Here is a 16,310-nt window from a genome sequence, read left to right on the forward strand (position 1 = left end):
CTATCCTGGGTTATCCAAGTGGGCCCAATGTAATCACAATGATCTTTAAAAGAGGGAGACAGGAATGTAAGAGAGAGATTTGAAGATGGTGTGTTGCTGACATTGAAGATAGAAGAAGGGGCCATAAACAAGGAATGAAGGATATCTTTAGAAGCTGGAAAAGGCAAGGAAACAGAAAATCCCCTAGAGCTCCAGAAGGAATGTAGTTCTGCTGACACCTGAATATTAGCCTAGAGAGACCTCTGACCTACAGAACTGTAAGATAATAAATTTGTGTGGTTTTAAGCCAGAAAGTGTGTGATAATCTATTCCAGCAGCAACAAGTAACTAATAGAAGAATATGCACAGTAAAATTTTTCTCTGGTGATCTTCAGCATTTTTCAATTATTTTCTGCATTTTACAAATATTTAGTTATAAAATGAATATATTTTATTTTAGGAATAAAATTTAAAACATAGAAATGCTATGAAAAGAAGAAACAAATCCTAAATGGACTAAAATAAACCTGATATGCCATCCTTTTTTATCAGCTTCCTCATTTTTGTTTGGTGGAAGAAGGTTGGTGACCATTTCCTCTTGGTGAAAATAACTGTCTTTCTGAAATGTTCAGGATTTAACAATATGAGAGAAAAAATAGGAATTCTGAAAGTACTTACTATCTCCTTGTTTAATGGACAACACGTGGATTCCTGATTGAGAGATGCTTCCTCTTGCTTGGATCTGAAAACAGAAAGAAATATATTCATCGTAATTTTAAAGGGTTAAACTTAAACACATTTATAATATATCAATAAACAATAATCTCACTACTAGAATCTAGAAGTTATTTATTTATTTATTTAGCTGAGGAAGATTCACCTGAGCTAACATCTGTTGCCAATCTTACTCTTTTTGCTTGAAGATGATCATCCCTGACCTAATGTCTATGCCAGTCTTCCTCTATTTTATATGTGGGTTGCCGCCACAGCATGACTGCTGACAAATGATGTAGGTCCATGCCCAAGAGTGGACCCTAAGCCACCGAAGTGGAGTGCACTGAACTTAACCACTAGGCCATGGAGTTCCCCCCACGAGAAGCTATTTTTGATCACTAAATTACTCTTCCAATTTTTTCCTATATGTTTAATTATGAATTTTAAATAAAAGAAATTATTTTACTTATTATTTACTATTTATTTTTAATATTAATATTTCAAATTTACATATTCTTTCAACAAATATTTTAAGCATCATTATATGCAAAGCAATATATAGTGAAAGCAGATATAAAATATATGTAGGTACTCTCTAATATTGCTTCTGTTTTTGAAAAACTAAATATATCAACAGACTCTATGTGCCAGGCACTCAACTAAATAATTTGGTTTCAAGATTTTATTTAATTTGCACAATAACCCTATGAAGTATGTGTAAATTCTACCTCCAGGATTCAGGTGAGATGACTGATATTTCTCTTTACAAATGAGATTAGGTAAATTATCCAAAGTCATGTAACAGAGAAGCAGAAAAGCTAAGATTCTAACTTACTGTTAATTTTTTAATTTCTTCATAGAATTTTAAAAATATTATTTATAATTAATGTTCCTCTACAGAATTTCCTACACATAAAGTTCTCTTCTTAAAATGACTTACTTGGGTAACTATCAGCTTTGAATATTTTTAATTAGGGACATAATAGATATATTGGCCTTATAAGTATCATACCAATTTATTAAATGCCTTTCAATGTACTTTTTCCCTGCAGTTATTTAGAACCACTATAGATGTAAAATGCTACTTCATTGTTTCAATGTTTATTTCTCCAATTAATGTCAAAATTGAGCATTTTCCCAGAAGATTGTTTATAATTTTTCTTTCTCCTTAAATAAGTTCTTGATTTTTATCCTTTGCTTATTTATCTACTGAGTTTTAAGAAAAAAAATTCCTTTGACTAAGAAGGCATTTGTCATAGGTTCTTTCTCTCTCACTCAATAATTTTCCATTAGAAAAACAGAGAAAAACAAAAGTTTCAGTGGAGACCAGGGCATAAATGAGAAATTAAAGCATTAATAATTTGTTAAGAAGCAGCTTCTCTTCAAGCACAAAAACAAAAAAAAGTTATATTGATATCTTATAAAAGGCACTACTTAGATAGGAACTCAATCTTTTGGGAGTCTACATAATTAGAAAGAGCTACAGTGGCTTTTGTTCTTACCAAATAATAGAAGGTTAAGTCTTTTTCATCCTGCAGCATCTGCCCATTCAGAATGTAGTGTGCCCGTATCTCCTGGGTTTGCCCACAAGTCATAGTGCCAGCAACAGGTTCAAGGTGAACATAACTCTTGCTTGGGGAGAAAATACGCTTTGCAGTGTGCTGTGCTTGTGTATGAAATTCTGAAAGCCACCAGTGATCAAAACATTGGTTATTCTCTTTGTAAGTGACCTAATGGAAGGAATAAATATCTTAAATATATTGTTATTAAGACATCTCATATATATTGGTCACTTTCTGTCATTTATCGAAGATTTTATATGAACCATGCTTACTTGGTTCCATTATAGGCTACTTTCCCAAATAAAGCATAATCTGTGAATGACTTTCTGTTAAGTTTAAGATTATGTTATATTGATTTAGTAGGTACCACTCACTCACAATCAAGATCAATTCCTTTTTCTTAAAATCCTTATGGCTGTAAATTGTGTAAGGATACCTGAATATTCAGTACAAAATAAAAATAGTGGTACACCAAAGAAGCCAAGTAAAATCTAATTTGTAATAAAATTATAAAAATATTGAACTTTTCAAGGGAACATAAAGGTAACCTAATAAATATCTCCTGAAACTAAATCATCTTGTAAACAGAGTCTACCTAACGTAAAAGTTTTATGACAGAGAATTTTTTATTTCTTATAATTTAGGTCTCCACATTGCTTAATTTCTGTTTTACTGTTTATCACCTTTTCTGTTATCCTTACATCCTTATATCCTTCTCCTTATATACATCCTTAAATCACATGGCCCATATATTCTTAAATTATGTGGCCCCAGTGATCTTTATATTTTTAGTCCCAGATGCTCCTTTCTACTTACTGTAACTGTAATGAAAGAAGATGTGAAGTTGGTGGTATCAATGGAAATGTCCACCAAACCATGCTCATTAGTCGTATAGCTGGAACGGTATCTATTTAAATCCACAGCAACAACTATAGTTTCATTGGGGATTGGCTGATCCTTCTCATCCACTAGAAGAATCTAGAAACATGAAAGTGATAGCTGATTTCAAGTGTCGTATAACAATAACATCTTCCACTCTTCGTTGTGTTCACCTCTTGACCTCTTGGCCACTGTCACTTACTGAAGATCTTAGAATCTGAAAATAAGACTTTTTTTCTGGGCTCTAAACTGACTTTTCTTTTTGACATTTCTACCTGGATACCTTATGAACATTCAATTAAGAATACCCAAAAGTGGACTCATGGTGTTACCTTCCGAAATTTTCTTTATCTCTAGTGTTATCTATCTCAATAAATCGTGCTTCTATCCATCCGTTAGTTTACGCAAGAATAATGAGGGCCTTTTTTCATCTTTTTCTCTCTTTCACTGGCTATATCTAACCCATTGCCAAGTGCTATCTCTTCCCCTGTTAAACATATTTCTTTCCTATTTACTTCTCTCCAAATCCACTGCTACCAGCCCAGTTAAAACCACAATATTTTTCTCCCATTTGGTTTCTAATAGCTTTCTATTTAGTCTTATGCAATCTACCCTCTTTCTGCTTTATCCTTGCTTCAAACCGGTCTCTCCACAACCTGAGATTATCTGATCATGTTACTCTTCTTAAAACCTGCAGTAACTTCTCAACTACAAATTCTGAACATATCCTAAAAGGTTCTTCAAGATCTGTTCCAGCTTACCTACAACTATTCAGTCATACAGTTATACTTTCTTTCTCAGCCAGCCCTACTGACTCTCTCTTAATTCTTTGTTTTTGAAAACTGTTTCACATCTAGAGCCTTGGCCATTTTTCCACACTTCTTAAATTTCTGGCCAAGTCATACTTATCCTTCAAGTCTTCAGTTGTCTTATGCTCTTCTCTCAACCTTAAATGATCTTGCCCAATCTTGTATATACATTTATTAATTTCTTGCCAATTTGAAATGAAATAGTGGAATAAATGAAGAAAATATAAAATTTACAATATGCTGCTAAAAATAAGGAAATTGCCTATAATCTTTCAATTCAAAGATGAGTTACTACAAAAGAAAATTTAAAATGCCTAGAAATCTTGCATCTCATATGAAAGAAAATTGATATTTACTAAATTGGATATCAGTCCTAAAACTTACCAATATTATTACCAATACTGAGCCTTAAAGCTGAAAAAAAACTTTTTTAAACTATCAAAAATAAGAACATTCAGTTATCTAGGTGAAAGAGTATCTTGCAGTTCTTTCTATGGAGAGCAATATTACAAAATCATTGTCTATAAAGAGGCAATCACAGAGTATACAGTCAAGCTACACAGGAAAAATGTATTATAGATGTGATTTAGAAAGTTAATAAAAGTATGCTTTATTTTTCTGGATATTGTGATGGTGTTTACTTTTTAAGTGTTTAATTTGCTATAATTTATTTTCTTACTTTAAATAAATATTCATTTTATAATAAATTTTGGTTTTGTGATACAAAAACTCATTTTCTTAAAAGCCACATCCCCCAATTTACACTTATATTGAAAAGATATTTTACCTGCCCAAAGAAAGGGAGCCCACATCTGTAGTGTGAATCCACTTTTATAAATTTCAGTTTGCTTAAGGTATTTGTGATTTCACATGATCCATGCCCGGTTAATTCCAATCCTGAAAAAGAAGTAAGTGAAGTTGAACTGTTCTATGTATTCAACTCAGCTTCTACCTCCACCTCATCACAACGGCTTCACTCCATCGTAACAAAATACCATCCAAAATGTCTTCTCTTATTCTTTCCAAAATTTCTCGCACTTAGAAGGTACAAGCAATTTGACATTAGTTTCACTTTCAATATAAAAAATTACTGCTATTAATTCCCTAATTTCTCTGCTTGTTCCACCTATGTTCTTAGTAAGTTCTTCTCATCTCTGTGATCTTGTTCCATCTTTGTTTCTGTCTCTCACATCCCTGCTCTCTCCCTACAACTTTCTGCATACAATGATTATTCATATTGGCCTAAAATATGCGTAAATTTCTATCACAAGCTACTTCTCCAGCAAGACCTTTTTTTTCATTGCATGGCCTATCCGGAGTGTAGCCAACACCTGTTGCTTTTCCATTCAATGAAGTATAATCTGTATTTTGTCTTCATCATCTAAAACACCACTCTATCAAAGTCTAAAATATCCTTTATTTGTTCCCAATATAGTATTCTCATCTCAGACTTCATAAAAACAAACTCTCAGAAGTACTTCATATATAAGTACCACCAAAACCCTTCCAGTGGCTTTGAAGAAATTTACTTTTTAAATTTCCCTCATGTCTCTGACTTCCAATTTTACTACGCTGACTTATTTGATACCATCTCCTTAATGTAAATGTTTCTGTCCTTGGACCCCTCCTTGTCCATCTCTAGCCTCAATCTAACAATGCTAAATGAGCTCACTTTCAGAATAATTGCATTTACTTTTAGGAAGAGGTAGACATAATGGCGATGGCTCAAAATTTACATTTCTGGTCCGGATTTTGCTATGGCTTCCCTTTTAAATTATCCGCTGAATGAATCAACTTTCACTTTGATATTTCAAGTTATAATTAATTATCTTTGACCCATTCTCATCACCATACTTCTTTCTCATCTACTCTTTGTTTTGGTTAATGGTATTTCCTTTTCTCGGGTCCCAGAGTTGAAATCTTTGGAGGCATCTTTGAATAATATTCTGATGTATCATATTGTAACGCTTTTTCACCTAGCCTATCCTCTTCATGTCTAGTAGAATTACCTTTTAAAAAGATCAATTTATTTAGGTGATTCTCCTCCAATATCTGAAAATATCCAATACTTCATAATAAAGTCTAACCATTTCAGTATATGATTTACTTTTCTATACACCTTCACATCACCCTACATTTTCAGATTCTTCTGAGATTGAACACATTTGTTCTATACTTATCATGCTTTCCCAGTCCATCACTATCTCTTAATATATTATCCATTTTATACAAATTGGCTTAAATGCTACTTTATAAAGCTTTCTTTGGCTCTATATTAGAATTAATTATCTTTCTTCATACTCATCTGGCCCTTAGTTTTTATATTTCTTACAGAAATTTTATTATGGTTATACATATCTACATACACATATATACATGTACATATGTACGATATTTTTAGATTTTTAATACCTTGAGGGCAGGGACCGTGTAATTTTCATAGTTCCCAGGAACTGTAAAGTGTTTTACATGGAATGGAAGTTTGATAAATGTTTAATAAATTAATGAATTAATACATATTTTAAAAAACACAAACCTGTTCCCTCCTCTCTGACCTTTGCTTCCACTTGTATTGTCATGTCATATAGTTTTTGTCTCAGTTGAAATATTTTAGTCTTTACGAATTGTGTGAAACAGCCTTCATTGTCTGCCTGAAGAGAAAGGAAGAGAATTCCTGGGTTCTCTGATTTTCTATCAAAAAAGTCAGTTATCAACCTATGTAAATTTTTGTTGGCTATAGAAGAAAATTTTGCAACAGTTGTATCTTTTAAGTGCTTATCCTCTCCTAAGCTCAAAAATAACATAAAATTTCTTCATTAATCATTGAATTACTCATTGCTAACCTTTGCCTTCCCCCATCTGTTCTGAAAGCCTATTCCTTTTTTGCCACATTAAACTTCCTAGAGTTTCCAAATGTGCCACAGTAGTTTTCTTCAATTATTCTATTGAGATCATATTGGTTTATAACACTGTGTAATTTCAGGTGTACGTTATTATATACAAGTTTCTGTGAGGTCTTCATCATGCTCACCACCAATAGTCTAATTTTTGTCTGTCACCATATATATGTGCCCCTTTATCCCTTTCTCCCACCCCAGCAACATCCTTCCGCTCTGGTAACCACTAATCTTTTCTCTTTATACATGTATTTGTTTCTCTTCTATACATGAGTGAATCGTACAGTGTTTGTCTCTCTCTCTCTGGCTGATTTCACTTAACATAACACCCTCAAAGTCTATCCGTGTTGTTGCAAATGGGACGATTTTGTCTTTTTTTAATATAGTTGAGTAGCATTCCATTGTATATATATACCACATCTTCTTTATCCATTCATCAATCACTGGACACTTAGGTTGCTTCCAGGTCTTGGCTATTGTGAATAATGCTGCAGTGAACATAGGGGAACATAAATCTTTTTGAATTGTCATTTTCATATTCTTTGGATAAATACCCAGTAATGGGATAAGTGGATCATATGGTATTTCTTTTTTAATATTTTGAGAAATCTCCATAGTGTTTTCCACAGTGGCTGCACCAGTTTGCATTCCCACCGGTAGTGTATGAAGATTCCCTTTCCTCCTCATTCTCTCCAAAATTTGCTATTTTTTTTCTTGGTAATTAAAGCCATTCTGACAGGTGTAAGGCGATATCTCATTGTAGTTTTGATTTTCATTTCCTTAATAATTAGTGATGTTGAACCTCTATTCATGTTCCTATTGACTATCTGTATATCTTCTTTGGAAAAATGTCTGTTCATATTCTCTGGCCATTTTTTGATCTGTTGTTTGTTTTCTTGTTGTTGAGTTGTATGAGTTCTTTATAGATTTTTGAAATTAACCCCTTGTTGGATACATGATTTACAAATATTTTCTCCCAGTTGGTGTGTTGTCTTTTCATTTTGCTCATGGTTTCCTTTGCCTTGAAGAAGATTTTTAGTCTAAGGAAGTCCCATTTGCTTATTTTTTCTTTTGTTTCCCATGCCTGAGTAGACATAGCTTTGGAAAAGATGCTGCTAAGACCAATGTCAAAGATTATACTATCCATATTTTCTTGTAGGAGATTTATAGTTTCTGGTCTTACACTCAAGTCTTTAATCTATTTTGAGTTAATTTTTGTGTATAGTGTAAGGTAATGATCTAGTTTCATTCTTTAGCTGTCCATAGATGTGTGGTTTTATTTCTGGGCTTTCAATTCTGTTCTATTGATCTGTGCATCTGTTTGTGTGCCATCTTGATTACTATGACTTTGTAGTGTATTTTGAAGTCAGGGATTGTGATGCCTCCAGCTTTGTTCTTTTTTTCTCAAGATTACTTTGGCTATTCAGGGTCTTTTGTGGTTACAGATAAATTTTAGGATTCTTTGTTCTATTTCTGTGAAGACTGTCACTGGGATTCTGAGTGGGATTGCATTGTATCTGTAGATTGCTTTAGATAATATGGACATTTTAACTATCTAACTATTTAAACATTCCAACTGTTTATTCTCCCAATCAATGAGCATAGAAATTCTTTCCATTTTTAATGTCTTCTTTGATTTCTTTCAATAATATCTTATAGTTTTCAGTGTATAGATCTTTTACCTCCTTGCTTAAGTCGATTGTTGGATATTTTATTGTTTTTGTTGTGATTGAAAGTGGGGTTGTAGTTTTTACTTCTCTTTCTCTTAGTTTGTTATTAGTGTATTAAAATGCAGTTGATTTTTGTATGTTGATTTTGGACCCTGCAACTTTTCTGTGGTTGTTGATTATATCTAATAGTTTTCTGATGGATTCTTTAGGGTTTTCTATATATAGAATCATGTTGTTCACAAACAGTGAGAGTTTTAATCCTTCCTTTCCAATTTAGATCCCTTTTATTTCTTTTTCTCACCTAATTTCTCTGGCCCAAACCTCCAGTACTATGTCTAATAAGAGTGGTGAGAATGGGCACCCTTGTCTTGTTCCTGTTCTCAGAGGGATGGCTTTCAGTTTTTCACCATAAGTATGATGTGGGCTGTGGGTTTATTATTTATGGCCTTTATTATGTTGAGGTTCTTTCCTTCTATACCCATTTTATTGAGAGTTTTTACCATATGGATGTTGGATCTTGTCAAATGCTTTCTCTGCGTCTATTGAGATGATCATGTGATTCTTATTCTTCATTTTGTTAATGTAGTGCATCACAATGTTTGATTTGCCGATGTTGAACCATCCCTGCATCCCTGGTATAAACCCCATTTGAACGTGGTATATGATCCTTTTAATGTATTGCTGTATTTGGTTTGCTAATATTTTGTTGAAGATTTTTGCATCTATGTTCCTCAGTGATATTGGCCTGTAATTTTCCTTCTTTGTGTTGTCCTTGTCTGGTTTTGGTATTAGGGTAACGTTGGCCTTATAGAATGAGTTAGGAAAAGCTCTGTCCAGTTCAATTTTTTGGAACAGTTTCAGAAGGGTAGGTACTAAATCTTCTTTGAATGTTTGGTAGAATTCTCCAGAGAAGCCATCTGGTCCTGGACTTTTTCTTTTGAGAGGTTTTTGATTACTCTTTCAGTCTCTTTATTTGTGACTTGTCTATTCAGATTGTCTATTTCTTCTTGATTCAGTTTTGGGAGGTTACATGAGTCTAAGAATTTATTCATTTCTTCTAGGTTATCCAATTTGTTTGCATATATTTTTTCACCATATTCACCTATAATCCTTTGTATTTCTCTGGTATCCATCGTAATTACGCCTCTTTCATTTCTAATTTTATTTATTTGAGACTTCTCTCTTTTTTTTTTTTTTTAGTGAGTCTGGCTAAGGGTTTGTCAATTTTATTTATCTTCTCAAAGAACAAGCTCTTAGTTTCATTGATCCTTTCTACTGTGTTTTTCTTTTTTTTTGGTTTCTATTTCATTTACTTCTGCTCTAATTTTTATTATGTTCCTTTTTCTGCAGACTTTGGGCTTCATTTGAACTTCTTTTTGTAGTTCTGTTAGGTGTAGATTAAGATTACATATTTGAGATTTTTATTGTTTGTTGAGGTGAGCCTGTACTGCTATAAATTTCCCTCTTAAAGTGCTTTTCCTACATCTCATAAGAGTTAATAGGATATAATTTCATTTTCATTTGTCTCCAGGTATTTTTTAATTTCTTCATTGATCCAATCATTGTTCAGTAGCTTGTTGTTTAGTCTCCAGATATTTGTGGCTTTCTCAGCTTTTTTCTTATAGTTGATTTATATTTTCATAGTGTTATTGTTGTTGGAAAAGATGCTTGATATGATTTCAATCTTCTTAAATTTATTGAGGCTTACCTTGTTCCCCATAATATGGTCTATCTTTGAGGATGTTCCATGTGCAGTTGAGAAAAATGTGTATTCTGCTGTTTTTTGATTGAATGTTCTATATATATCTATTAAGGCCATCTGGTCCAGTGTTTCATTTAAGGCCCCTGTTTCCTTGTTGACATTCTGTCTGGATGATCTATCCATCAATGTAAGTGGAGTGTTGAGACTGCCTACTATTATTGTGTTGTTGGGTTTCTCTCTTCAGGTCTGTTAATAGTTGCTTTATATACTTTGGTGCTCCTGTGTTAGGTGCATATATATTCATAAGTTTTATTTCCTTTTGGTGGAAGGTCCTTTTTATTGTTATGTACTGTCCCTCTTTGTCTCTCATTGTCTTTTTTATCTTGAAATCTACTTTGTCTGATATAAGCATGGCAACACCTGCTTTCTTTTGCTTGCCATTTTCTTTGAGTATTGTCTTTCATCCTGTCACTCTGAACCTCTGGTTGTCTTTAGAGATGAGATGTGTTTCCTAGAGGCAGTATATTCTTGGGTCTTGTTTTTTAATCCATCCAGCCACTCTCTGTCTTTTGTTGGAGAATTCAAGTCACTTACATTTAGAGTGATTGTTGATGTTTGAGGGCTTAACATTACCATTTTATCTCTTGTTTTCCAGTTGTTCTATATTTCCACCATTTCTCTTCCCTCGTATTTCTGACTGCCATTTAGGTTTGACGGTTTTCTAAGTTTTCTCTTTATTTATGATTTGAGGCTCTATTCTGACTCTTTGTTTAGTGGTTACCATGAGGTTTGTGTAAAAGATCTCAAAGATGAAATAGTCCATTTTCTGATAGCTTCTTATCTCCATTAGCCTAAGCAGGTTCCATCCCTTTCCTCTTCCTTTTCTGAGTTATTGTTGTTACAAATTATTGCTTTGTGTTGTGAGTTTGTGGCTAAATGGAAGTGCGTATGGTTTTTTTTATGCTTTCTTCCATTTGTCTTTTATGTTATAATTAAGTGTTTGCTAACCTGTTCTGATAGAGAGCTCCAATTTTCTGATTTTGTTTGACTATTTACCTCCTTGCTCAAAGCTTTGTAAACCTTTGCCTCTTTGTTTCAGGTAGGAGGGCTCCCTTCATAATTTCTTATAAGGCAGGTCTAGTGGCGATGAACTCCCTCAGCTTTTGTTCATCTGGGAAAGTTTTTATTTCTCCAATCTATTTGAAGGATAGTTTTTCTGGATAGAGTATTCTTGGCTGAAAGTTTTTGTCTTTTAGTATTTTGAATATATTTTTCCATTCTCTCCTAGCCTGTGAGGTTTCTGCTGAGAAATTGGCTGAAAGCCTGATAGGGGTTGCTTTGCAGTTTATTTTCTTCTGCCTATTTTCTGTCAATATTTTTCCTTTGCCATTGACTTTTGCCAGTTTTACTATTACATGCTTTGGAGAAGGTCTTTCTGCATTGATGTAACCAGGAGTTCTATTGGCTTCATGTACTTGTAAGTCCAGTTCTTTCTCCAGGCTTGGGGAGTTCTCAGCTATTGTTTCTCTGTCTCTGGTCTCCTCTCCCTCTCTTCTCCTGCTGGAGTACCTAGAATCCTTATATTGCTTTTCCTAATTGAGTCAGATATTTCTCAAAGAATTTCTTCATTTTGAAAAGATCTTAGTTCTCTCTTCTCCTCTACCTGTAACATTTCTATATTTCTGTCCTCTAACTCACTAATTCTGTCCTCCATAATGCCAGCTCTATTTTTAAGGGATTCTAGATTATTTTTTATCTCATTAATAGTGTTCTTCAACTTGAGAATTTCTGTTTGTTTGTTTTTTTTTTAGAATTTCAATCTCTTTGGTGAAGTATTCCTTCTACTCATTAATTTTATTCATGAGCTAATTAAACCGTCTTTCTGAGTTTTCTTGTAATTCATTGAGTTTCTTTTCTTTCTTTTTTTTTTTTGAGGAAGATTAGCCCTGAGCTAACTCCTGCAAATCCTCCTCTTTTTGCTGAGGAAGACTGGCCCTGAGCTAACATCCATGCCCATCTTCCTCTACTTTATACATGGGAGGCCTACCACAGCATGGCTTTTGCCAGGTGGTGCCATGTCCACACCTGGGATCTGAACCAGAGAACCCCAGGCTGCCGAGAAGCAGAATGTGCAAACTTAACCACTGTGCAACCAGGCCAGCCCCTCATTAAGTTTCTTTATGACAACTATTTTGAATTCTCTGTTATTTAGATTGTAAATTTCTGTGACTTCAGGATTGGTTTCTGGAGAGTTATCATCTTCCTTCTTCTCTGAAACGTTACTGTAGTTCTTCATGGTGTTTGATAAAGTGGTCTTTTCCAGAGCATTTGTGATAATATCAGGTTGCAGATACCACCTGCCACTGCTGGTTGAGGGGGAGCAAGAGCTGTGTTTTCTGCTGGAAGTTGTACAGGTAGAACTACTCTCTGTTTGCGCTGGCTGGCTGCAGCCACTCTGAAGGTGGTGCTCACATGGACAGGACCTCTGTGCTGGGTGGGTGGGTCATGCACTGTAGGCAAGGCCTCTGCTCAGCGACAGACTGGATGAGCTGCTGCATGCTATACTGGAGGGGTGCCTATGTGGGGACTGAGTTGCCACTTTGTAGGTTTTGTGGGCTGCTATGCTCCACAGGCAGGGGCACCTTCTGAGTGAGCAGGGCACCTTCTTGCCTGTGCTGTGCTGGGGGTGAGGGGTACCCACGCAGAGGCTGAGCCACCACTTGGTGGGTTGCCCTAGGTTGCTGTGCCTCATGGATGGGCGCACCTCTGAGCAAACAGGGTGCCTTCTCACATTCACTGTTTTCAGCGGATGGGCACCATCCCAGGGACTGAGCTGCTACCACTCAGTGTAGAGTGTTTCCACTGGTGTGGTTGCCACAGCATGGTGGGCAGTCCCATGGGCTGGGCTGCAATTCCAAAAGTTTTCACGCAAGCTGGGGTATCCCCACCTGCTCTTACAGTCATGCCGGGCACTGTGTGAGCATCCACAACCTGGGTGGCTGATGCCAGGGAGAGTGAGGGGTGTGCTCTCATAGTCCCACTGCCTCTTGGGGATCCAGTCCACCCACCTTCAGATGTAGCTGTGTGGATCTCTCAGAAGTCCTGTTGTGCAGTGCAGTGAAGCCTCTTCTGGTTAATGAATTTCCATTTAGTTGTTGTGACTTACAGGGAAAAGGCTAAGGGAACAACTCACTCCACCATGGTGGTGATGTCACTGCCCACAGCATTTTGTAATTCTACCTCTTTGCATGTGTTGTTCCTCAAATGATAACATTCTTTCTCCCATTCTTTTCTTGGCCAACAGTTACTGCTCTTCCAAACTCAACTCAGACATAACATCTTCTAAGAAGCCTCTGTAACCACCTACACATAAATATCAACTAAGGATTGTACTTTCTTGACATCTAGAACATTAGTAAAACATATATCTTCATTGACTAGATGAATTGTTATGATAATCAGATTTCTAAGCTAAATATGGAATTCTATATTTTAATACAGATTTGTTTTCATTTTTGTACTTATTTACATGAAAATATTGGATAATAAAATTTAAACATATTTAATTTACTCATATAGAGATGTCATGACTCACTTGAAAGTGAAAATTAATTCTAATCTCCCTGATATATTAAAGATTTTGGCAGCTAGATTCCTCTCATTTATCTTGCTTATCAATGTTTCTCTTGACATTAATCATCATAATCATCACCCTAGCCTTTCATTTGTTTGCTCTCTGCAGCTTTGGTAAATATTTTTTCCATACCTTTATTCATACTGCCCACTCACGCTGCCACACTCTGAACTTTTATGTCTTCTTCCTCTGAAGTCAGTAGTTTATACATTTTTTAATATGACATATTCTACTTTCTGCTGTTTCCCTTAGTTATTCGTATTACACTTCTTTGATGTAATTGCAGCCTCCGGTCCACTGTCCCTCTAAATCTCCCTCTCCTCAACCCAATGCTGGTTTCATATTCTTCCATATGCATTTTAGATCACACAGCATGTCACTTGATTCTCCCACTAACCAAATTCTTAACGTCTGCCACATTCTTCTTTTTTTATTTGTTGATAAAGGCCAACTTTGGATACTTCCACATCCTTTTATGCCCTTACACCTAGCATATTGATCACTGTTGGAAGGAAATTAAAAAACTGGCTAAATAAATACCACTATAAATCCATGAGCTAAACCCTCAAATGGGCTCCTAACATTGCCAGGCAATCTTACAATGTTTCTTTTACTCTACAATTTTCATAGGTCACTATTTCAAACACTCCTCTCCATTGTATTGTATTCACAATACAATACTGTATTGTATTGTATTCTCTATTGTTCTATAATCCACAAGAAAACAAGATCTAGTGTTAGTGTCCTGAGGAGAATGATTTCCACATACCTGTTGACTGAATTCTTCACAGATACTTTGTGAATGTTTTCCATGGCAGGTGGAATAGTATCGTGAATATTTTCGGCATATATTAATTGTCACCAGACCAGAGACAGGCTTTCCATATGTGTATCTATAACAATAAAGCAGTCATACAAAAAGATATTTAATATAAATAACTCAGATTTTTTTACATGAATCGATCCATTCATATATCCATCTTGTTCATCTACAGTAATTGTATTCCCCCCACAGCATTTGTACTTTAGAAGTGCTTATTCTGAAACTGTCTTAATTATCTAACTCTAAGCGAAAATACTTACTAAATCCTATTTTTTTTTTTTGAGGAAGGTTAGCCCTGAGCTAACTACTGCCAATCCTCCTCTTTTTCTGAGGAAGACTGGTCCTGAGCTAACATCCGTGCCCATCTTCCTCTGCTTTACATGTGGGACGCCTACCACAGCATGGCTTTTGCCAAGCGGTGCTATGTCTGCACCCGGGATCCAAACCGGTGAACTCCGGGCCATAAATCTTTTTGAAATACTTCCAAATGGAAAATTAACAACATAGTTTTTCTCAGATCTTTCCTGCCTCTCAGTTGAGGTTTTACTATAAGGCTGTGTTATTTAATTCTTTCTGCTGTCAGATTTTTCTGTTATAATTCCAGCTTTGACAACACCTCTTAAGCTGTTTTAAGGAAAAAATTCAGGATTTGTAGAAAGTGTATTTCTAAGTCCTCCCTAATTCACATGTATTTTAAGAATGTAAATGAGAAGTTAAATGGGAAAGCTCTAGCTACAGAACAAAAATGTTAAAAATGAACAGTATCATAATGACTTAATCTGATTCTGCCAAATCTGATGGAAGGATATGATGTGGTATGGTCTGAATATTTGCATCCCCTCAAAATTCATATGCTGAAATTCTAATCCCCAAAGATGACAGTATTGGAGGTGAAGACATTTGGAAGATGCTTAGATCATGAGGGTGGAACCCTCATGAATGGGATCAGTGCCTTTGTAAAAGAGGCCCCAGAGAGATTCTTTGCACCTTCACCATATTAGGACACAGAAAAAAGGCATCAGCTATGAACCAGAAGGAGGACCTTCACCAGAATGTGACCATGCTGGCAACTTGATCATTTGGATTTCCCAGCCTCTAGAACTGTAAGCAATACATTTCAGTTCTCTATGAGCAGCCCAATCCGTGGTATTTTGTTACAGGAGCCTGAACAGACATGATGACTTAGTTTACTCTTTCTTAAAGTATGCTCATTGGACCACCTACATTCAAAATACTTGAGATGTGTATTGAGACCCAGAGTCCTGAATCTGTCCTCAGATTTATAATTAGAATCTCTAGATGTGAGGCCAAGAAATCTATATTTTGACTAAACACCTCCATAGATACTGAGGCACATTTAAGTTTGAAACTTATTGCTTTAATACAAACTACGAAGTAGGTGAGGTTTGTCCTCAGCAGCCCCAAGCTTCTCCTTTTTTATAGTTTTTTCCCCCAAATTTCTGTAAGTTCTGCTAAATTTCAACCACTTTTTTGGATCCTATCTTTAAATCTATATCAGAAGGCTTTCCCTCCAAAGGAAAAATTTAAAGCATTAAAACTGATGAAAAGGGTGAAAATGTATCTCACGCCTTTTTCAAAAGCAGGAAGGAAATTATGCCTCTTCAGTGCATGCGGAGGATG

General features: G+C 35.2%; 1 protein-coding gene across 1 annotated transcript in view; it reads right to left on the bottom strand.

The window, feature by feature from the left end:
* Positions 1 to 16,310, bottom strand: part of LOC106837423 (pregnancy zone protein-like) — a 54,102-nt gene that overhangs the window by 28,691 nt on the left and 9,101 nt on the right. The window contains exons 8-13 of the mRNA XM_044756313.2: positions 14,616 to 14,739; positions 6,480 to 6,594; positions 4,731 to 4,840; positions 3,072 to 3,233; positions 2,196 to 2,423; positions 658 to 721 (exon numbers count right to left, since the gene is read on the bottom strand). Coding sequence (XP_044612248.2) covers positions 658 to 721; positions 2,196 to 2,423; positions 3,072 to 3,233; positions 4,731 to 4,840; positions 6,480 to 6,594; positions 14,616 to 14,739 — 803 coding nt within the window. The remainder of the gene's footprint in view (positions 1 to 657; positions 722 to 2,195; positions 2,424 to 3,071; positions 3,234 to 4,730; positions 4,841 to 6,479; positions 6,595 to 14,615; positions 14,740 to 16,310) is intronic.

Source organism: Equus asinus, chromosome 22 (genome assembly GCF_041296235.1).
Source record: "Equus asinus isolate D_3611 breed Donkey chromosome 22, EquAss-T2T_v2, whole genome shotgun sequence".
Classification (NCBI taxonomy): domain Eukaryota; kingdom Metazoa; phylum Chordata; class Mammalia; order Perissodactyla; family Equidae; genus Equus; species Equus asinus.